The sequence below is a fragment of the Aplysia californica genome, unplaced genomic scaffold (assembly GCF_000002075.1).
Source record: "Aplysia californica isolate F4 #8 unplaced genomic scaffold, AplCal3.0 scaffold00082, whole genome shotgun sequence".
In the NCBI taxonomy this organism is placed as follows: Eukaryota; Metazoa; Mollusca; class Gastropoda; order Aplysiida; family Aplysiidae; genus Aplysia; species Aplysia californica.
The window spans coordinates 1,595,091-1,603,496 of record NW_004797352.1 but is presented as its reverse complement, the minus strand read 5'-3'; the positions used below and the strand labels follow the sequence as shown (position 1 = coordinate 1,603,496).

General features: G+C 40.0%; 1 protein-coding gene across 1 annotated transcript in view; it reads right to left on the bottom strand.

The window, feature by feature from the left end:
* Positions 1-7,941, bottom strand: part of LOC101856252 (polypeptide N-acetylgalactosaminyltransferase 1) — a gene marked incomplete at both ends in the record, with an annotated part of 22,201 nt that extends 14,260 nt beyond the window's left edge. Inside the window, 2 exon segments of the mRNA XM_013080355.1 lie at positions 1,332-1,501; positions 7,089-7,941. Of these exon segments, the coding sequence (XP_012935809.1) occupies positions 1,332-1,501; positions 7,089-7,609 (691 nt within the window).
* Between the last annotated feature and the right edge of the window lie 465 nt (positions 7,942-8,406).

The window sequence follows — 8,406 nt, the reverse complement described above, 5'->3', positions numbered from 1 at the left end:
GGGGGGTAAAGTATACCGGCACAGACATGAATGTTCAAAGGTCCATGTTGTAGGAGTTGTAGTGTCTGTTTGTCTGTCTGTTTGTCTATTTATCTATCTATCAATCTATCTCTTTCCCTCTTCCATGCCATTCCTTTTTTCTTTCTCTTTCTACACAATCTAACACACGCGCACACATGCGCAGACACAAACACAGCCACACCCAGTGCCCTGTTCTTATCTTCTTATCTCGTATGCTGTACCTAGATAGCTAGTCTCGCTATCCGTGTATTCATCTGATCTGTCTTTATCCTTGTGGGGGTGTTAGGAGAACACGTTCGTGTATCTCTCTCTCTCTCTCTCTCTCTCTCTCTCTCTCTCTCTCTCTCTCTCTCTCTCTCTCTCTCTCTCTCTCTTTCTGAGTCTGATTTGTGTTTCTAGCTCTGGGTGAATATACACAAGTGTGTGTGTGTGTGTGTATGTGTGTGTTCGTGTGTGCGTGCGTGTGTGTGTGTGTGTGTGTGTGTGTGTGTGTGTGTGTGTGTGTGTGTGTTTTTTGGGTATCTCTGTGCATGCTTACATCATTTCATAGTATTACCCTTTAACGGATCCACTCATCAACCTTCTTCTAACACTCCAGAGTGTGCAAGTTGCGCTCGTAAAAGATCCCTTGATGCTGAAAATTAACTCCTACCAAAACTAAAAATGTTCTAGTCAGTATAAAAACATATGTGAGGCAGTGTGGGGGGATCAGGCTCTCGTAAAAAAAATCAAAGTGAAGAAACTTGCATTTTTCCGCAGGTTTTTTAAATTTTTATAGAATTTTTGTTTTTTGGTTCAACACCTTTCAATCCTATTAAAGAACTCGTTTCTGTGTGAATTTGTCTGAAAAACGTTGATTAAAGGCACAAAAAATGTAAATTTTCTGTTACCACGGACTCTTAAGCTAAGGAAATAACTTATCTTTTGAGGCCATTTTCTCATTAATTTTACCTCTGAAAACAGGTGACCCTCACCTCTTTCAATTGCAAATATCTCGACTTGTATTTAAGATAAATGGATATTTTTTTCATCCAAACAAAGACAAGTAAACAAGCTTTGAGGTGATACCAATAACTCTACATGCCCAAAAATTGACGAGAGCCTGATTCCACCACGCTGCCTCACATATAGATCTAGAGTACCTTCGAAACCAAAATGTGGCTGCCTGAAAGCAAGGTGCCCTACTAAGTAGGAAAAACTGTCTTATACATACAAACCAGTTGCTCTGCAAATTGAAAACCCAGCTGTCGACTACCCGTAATACCCAGCAGAGGAACGCAAAGAAGAAGGCTTCACGCAGTGTGTCTTACCCATGGTACTGGCATCGTCCACAAGAATGATGTCAGCAACCAGACGTCTGGGAGTCCGGTTAATGATGCTGTACACTGTTCGCAGCAGCATCGATGGCCACTCATTATAGAACGGGATGATAATGGAGGCTGTGGGGAGCGAGCTCGTGTTGTACCTAAGTTTATTGCACCTGTCAGAAACAAAGACGTTTGGAAGAAGGTTACATGCCATAGCTCTACAGTTTTCGTATCAGTGGGCACACAGGATTTCCGCTAGTTATGGTTTGACTCTTGGGCTCATCATTTTGTTTTCGACAAATGTGAGGGATATCCACCACCGCATTAGACATGCCGGTGTCTTTCATGTAGTGGTTAGGTGCTTCGCTATAGCATACAGAAGACCTGAGTTTGATTACCGTGTGTAGAGATGTTTATTCATATATCTCAGTCTTTCTGCAGGAACGTTGTATCTTTCTCACCCCAGGTTAGGCCTGATAGGTATGGTCAAATCCTGCATGCTAAATGATACGAAGTGTGTCGATTTGGGCGCAAATTCCCTTTAATTTTAAAAAATAATTTTTCTTTGCGCCGTTAGGTAAGTTGGCATCAAGCTGAGGATGATCCTCGTTCATGTTTCCAATTTTGCGCGCCTCAGCTTCGGATTTCTGGGGACCGATGTTGTTATCAGAGATACGTTTGAAGGTCCCGCCTCTTGAGCAAACCATTTATCAGTCTCTTTTTTTCTTGCTGGGAAGTATCCTACACAGTCCGGATGGGGTCAAAGCGTTTAGAAAATGTGCATCAGTAGCAACGAGTATTATCATGAACATGGGATAACGCTTATCTTGAGCTTCTTTCCTCTGCACACAAAAAAATCAGTCTAAATATTGCTGAAGTCAACTTGCTTATTTTTAATTTGTACCCAAGATCAGTGACATTAAAAATAGAGGGCACTCTACCAGAGGCAATCGACAATGCACTCTTGTTGAAATGTAACGCACTATCGTGTCAATGGGAACAGAAAAAAAAGAAATCGTTCTTCAAGATAATACTGCGAAATTCGGTGCAAACCTACATCATGTATGGACTTACCAAATGCCCAAAACGATAGCAGTCTTTCAACTTTGGTGTATTTGGATCCCAACATTTGATTACTCTTTTGTAATATTAAACTTGAAGCCGTTTTATGTTGCTGGTTTTCTAAGACAATACGCTACCTCAGAATTACAAGGTTCTCTCTCATATTTTTAGCCCTTTTAAGTTTCTAAGACCATGAGTTCAGTAACCAAATGTTCTTTCTGATCCATCAAAATCGTAAGAATATTAGGAGTCGTTATCAAGATATTAAAAAAAGCTTGATATATTGTGAAGTTAAAAAATTTTCGTCCTCAAATTTCTCAAAACTAGAAATTAAGCAGATAGAACTTTGAAATTCTGAGGTAGCAAATAGTCAAATGATCGAAAAATGAGAGCAGATTCTTTATGTCCCCTCCTACTTCCACCTCCCCCAACCCAACACGGTTTGATCATATTGGGGCTGGACGGCTTCTCCGAGGCTAGTTCAGGCTGACTGGCATACAGCATCCTATCAGAAAGACTAAAATACAAGATAGAATAACAATATTATTATGCTGTTCTCCTCCCCGAAATCGTATCTTATCTTTTAGCGTGCAACGAAAAGAGCCTACCGGTTATATGACAGACGTCGGCTCGATAGTGGTTATCTTTTTGGAGAAGGTGGGTGAGGAAGGGGGTGTGCTTTTGATGTGAAGTCAGAACATTCGTCCCCCAGTACCAATAAGTATCTATCGCTCAGGATGATCTGAGCTATTTGGAGAGATTTGTACATTCTGCCTATGTGCGGTTGGACAATTCGAAGCTCCCCTCCCCCCCCCCCCCCCCCCAATTTCTCCCGTCTCCAAAAGTAATACCCAACTATTTTTTACAGCAATTTACTGCGTACTTTACGTTTTAGTCCGACAACAAAACAAACTGATTCCATTTTTGTAAATACGTAATAAAAGAGTGCTTGCTGTACATCCGTTATTTACTTTGCTTACGTTTTAAGGGGGGGGGGGGGGGGGCTACACCCCAAAAATCAAAATTCGGCTCAAAATCATGGAATTTGCGTTGTAGGCATTTTTAACTTCCTCAGCCTCTCCTACAACTATTTCATGGAATAAAAAAACCCCAAAAACCGTATTTTTTCCAATACCGGGCATGTTTGTAACCGCCATTTCCTCATAAAGTCAGTATTTTATTGTTCTTTATCGGCCGTTTTCTCAAAATGCGACTTTTCTCTATACGTTTTTGAATAACTCCACCATTTTTCATCCAATCTTCATGAAATTTTCACAGAATGAAGAGAAGGGGTACTACAAAAATTTGTCTGTTGAATTTTTGATATAAGGAATAGATTTTTGTTGGTGGTGTCTGGAGTGTGGATTAGCACTTGAATGCTACCTCAGGAAAAAACTCATTTAAGATTTTCTAATTCGATTAGGAAAAAAACAACAGAATTTTTTTTAGATCTAATGTTTGTGAACACGCATGCAAAAAAAAAAAATTTCCATTAGCGATAGGTGCGGTATTCATTACGTAAGACATGTCAATAAAATCCAATATGGCGGTGTATCCATGGAAATGAAACTCTTTTCTCAAATTTGATTGGGGATTTTAAGACTCCTTACTATGCTTGTTATATGTATGAAATTTGGTAAAATTCGGCCCCGTAATAAGCGAGATAGCCTCCAGGTGTAGCCCCCCCCCCCCTCCCCCTTAAGTTGTCGGGGTTTTTCTTTTCTTTGGTAGGGTAAGTAATGGGAGGTTTACAAGGGTGGGGTAGGGGGTTCTTTCAGTTTCAGGCAGCAGATTGGTCTTCAGAATTTCAGAACTCTTAACTTATCTCTCGAATTGACAGCTGGGGATATAGACTGCAGCTCTGCCTATTAAATCACAGAGAAAAGGGAGATGTTCTACAGTTACGTCATTTGTTTATTCGGAAATGGAGTATCGAAAATCAGGTTCAGTGTAGTTAGATCAAATTTCCCTGTAAACGGAAAGAGATATTTTCTTTAAGATAACCAGGAAACAGATGTTGTGTAAATTGTACAATTGACAGCTTTGCTTAGTCACGTCAGAAGTTTAAAACAAATAGAATAATTAGTAGAAATATGGTTAGAGTGCAAAGTACAATCACAGCCGTGAAATCAACGCCAGTCACAGTGAAAGCAAGGACGGTGATCTCAGTGGTAGCACCACCACGTCAACAACAACAACAACAACAACAACAACAACAACAACAACAACAAAAGCAACAACAGCAACAGCAACAGCAGCAACAGCAGCAACAGCAACAGCAGCAACAACAACAGCAACAGCAACAGAAATAACATCAAAAGTATTACAACCAACATAGGCCCTGAACACAATAACAGTGTGATCCTGGGAAGTAGAGTGGTTCATTTCGAGTATCTCTATGGAGAAAAAAGGGGACATAGCATGGGCTTTAAGCAAAGAGTATGTTTTATGGTGGCAATTTGTGTCTTGATAGACTATCTAACTTAAAGCAGTATGCATGATACAGCTTAGCCTGAGCTGTAGACAGAGAGGAAGTGGATTGCCCAAGTACTAATGCTTCTATTGAATGTTTCTAGCTCTTCAAGTTTTAATTTTATTGTGACCGGTCGTACCTTTTTTATTACATTCTATATTTTTTAGTGAACGCATTGCCAGGTTCCCAGCGTGACTCTTTTTCTCATATAAATCTTTATACCTATACATAATTATAAGTATGCATAATATTAATACTATGTTTACGTAAACATTTGTTCATTATTTTTAAGATGTGATTTTTTAAAATTAATGTAATGCACCTTGAGCAGTTTGTAAAAAATAGAAATGTACAAAAATGCTAATAATTATTTTTACTAAATGAGCCCCCTTTTGATGAAAGGAAAGATTTAACATCAACTGAGAGTCATAGGCCTATTATATTTCCACTCTACTAGAATGGAACAATAAATCTTGAGAGAAAAGTGACTCATGTGTTTTCAAGTTACCAAATATATAATAGATGTATAGATTGATTCTCTATTCCGCTTTCGTGGTTGTACACTCCAGATGAATTTCAAAGGTGTGGAATCAAAGCGCACGGCTAGTGAACGAAAACCTCACTTGTTTATAATGGCATCTTAGAAGACGGACTTTCCCAAGATTAGATCTAAACGAAACTAATGAAAAACTGAAAATTAAGCTGCAGTGACTTCAGGCTCCTCAGTGAAACTGTGCACCCTTTAAATGATTCTGAACCACCATTAATTGTGTTAAATCCGAAAGTTACGTAGTTCGGAAGTTTTAGGCGGCCAAAAGGAAAAATGGTATAGGTTTAACGCCCCTATCAACACTATTAGGTTATTTAAGGGGCGAGACCTCCTAGTTTAACGTCCGTCTCCGATAGGACCGAACCAAGCGGGAAGTTCGTGTAAAGTGTCTTTCCCAAGGACACAACGTCAGACCGAGCTGGGGCTCGAACCCCCGAACCGCAATCTCACGATTACGAGTCCTGTAGCCTAACCACTAGGCTACCGACGCCACAGGCCAAAGTGACGAATGTTCACAAATATAATATACGAGAGTAGATTCATGTTGTGGGATAAGCCTTGAGTTCAGCAAGAGATTATTTGCAGGCGGAAAGCGATAGAGATTATACTTCCCTCCCTTCTGATCTTGACTTCTTTGATACGCTCCAATGGAGAGACATCGTCCGTCAGTACTTTTGGAATCAAAGAAGGCGTAAGAGTGTGTCTGACGATGTCTTTCTTTTCCTCTTCTAGACCTCATGATGAGTGTTTGGCTACTGGTTCCTCAGCCCTTCAGACCTGTAGTGCTTATTTCTATGTCACCATTTTTCCTACTTAGCTGGGCCCCTGTTTCAGGTGAGGCAGCCACATTCCGGTTTCGAGGGTACTTTACATGCTTTTTTACAGACTATAGTATTTTCAGTTTCGGTTTAAGTAGGAATTTCGAATCTTGCGAGGGTGGCGCGGGGTCGAAGCCAACTCTTATTGATTTTAGGACCACCAATGGATCTTTAAAGTGCGCAACTTGTACATGGGACCTCCGAGATATTTCGCCTTTATTTGAGAAGGCATTTGATAGAACGCTGTTTGAAAAAAACAACCATGATCCAATTTGAACTTGACGAAGTTCTCTTACACTTCTCTGAATGGTAATGTTAGGGATAAAGAAGAGAAATTATTACTGTTAAAGTAGAGGACGATCGTAAAACGATGTGTGTTTATGGCCAACCTGTACGTCCCGAACTCAGTTCAGGCAATAAATGACAAGCAAGTAGAAAGATACAACTGCTATTAGACCGGTAGCCCAAGTGTCTTGAGCGCGTTCTTGACCAAAGCTTTAAATCATCGTCCTGCACTGAGCCGACAAGTCAGTGACGAACATAGTTTGAATTTCTTCTTTTTTTTTCATGTGATTAGATTTGTACTGTATGCGTGCCTCGGTAACCCCATTGTTGGGACATTTTTAAAAATTAATACAGGAACAATAATTTTCGGTATTTCTTATTTTTATACGTGTCCATACCGTCAGCTTTTTAATATACTTTCATAGTATTTCATACAATGTAAAGACAAAAGTATACTTTGCTTGTCAAGTGTGTACAAAGTCCAGGAAAAAGCTGATCCCCAACTGCTCAACCCTAGGATAAGGTTAAATCGTGCAAGACTGGTGGAGAAGAAAAAGAGGAAAATAACTTACCCCTCAATTCGTGAGTCTGGAACTAGTCTGTTCAGGGGTATCTCGTCGCTTGCCATTGTGTTTACGTTATGTTCTTTCATGATGTTATCAAGTTGAGTTTTCATGTTCACAGTTAATACAACGCCATGGCCTCTTTCACCAGCAAATCGCACATCGTTCCTCCCATAATCGTCTATTAGTGGGTTTCCTGTTTTGTCCCCTCTCCTAAATTCTTCCGCGGTGCACATCTTTTTAGTTGGGGGGCTTGGACTGTTGGAGGTATTCTGTTGGTGGTGGCCCGAGTTCATCGCACTATTCATCCTGTGACTTGAAAGCAAAAGAGAGTCAATGGACGGGTCCAAGCACAAGCCATCCCGATCTCTGGACTTACACCCAATGCTCCGTTTTCGGATATGACGCTGATTAAAGCTCAAGAAGAAAATATTTAAGCCAACGATGGCTAAGACACAAACTCCAACGAATTTGAGGCACTGGGGGAGCGAGCACCAACCATATCTGCGAAAACGACCGCCGCATTTCATGGCTGAGGTGTGCAGTAAAAAATCTTCCTTTGTCCAGATAAGTAAATGTTATGACATAATATCCTGCTCATCAACATGGAAACTTTTCTGGCATTTATTCCTTCCGAGTCTTGTGTTGGAACGTATGTGCACAGGTTCATTCACTGTGACTTTTCAACTTTCACGGTACAGCTACTGGACATAAGTTGTCACCGTCATTCAATGTTTCGTTTGGTCTCGTGTATTCCATAACCAGCCACGGCTCTCGATGTTCCTTCATCGACGTATTGTGTGCTGTGGTACTGGTTTCTTCAGCAAACCATCAATGCTTGTGCAATTTAAGACGACTTTATCTGTAAAAGAGAGAAAAAGAACAGAACTAGTTTCACAAAGCACAATAAATTCAGTTTGGTGTCGATTTTTGTGTGTAATTGTAATACCTGCATCTGGATTCACATTCTTAAGAGGGATGCGCCTTTATTTAACAGTAACAGGTCGGACTAGTATGATTGGATCGGATTAGGAAGTCATGCTGATCACTTAAAATTTATCGAATTGAAATCAACGAGATTAAAATCTGATCCTTAAAAAATAGCAAGATAGAAAGACTGGTAGATATACAGTATAAGGTAGCAGCTAAGTAAATTTTAAAAGTTGAAAAAGTCGAATCAGACAAGTAAATCCTTTGTCAAAAGGAACTTCAATTTAGACGCAACAGGAGTGCCATTCTTCTTCTTCTTCTTCTTCTTCTTCTTCTTCTTCTTCTTCTTCTTCTTCTTCTTCTTCTTCTTCTTCTTCTTCTTCTTCTTCTTCTTCCT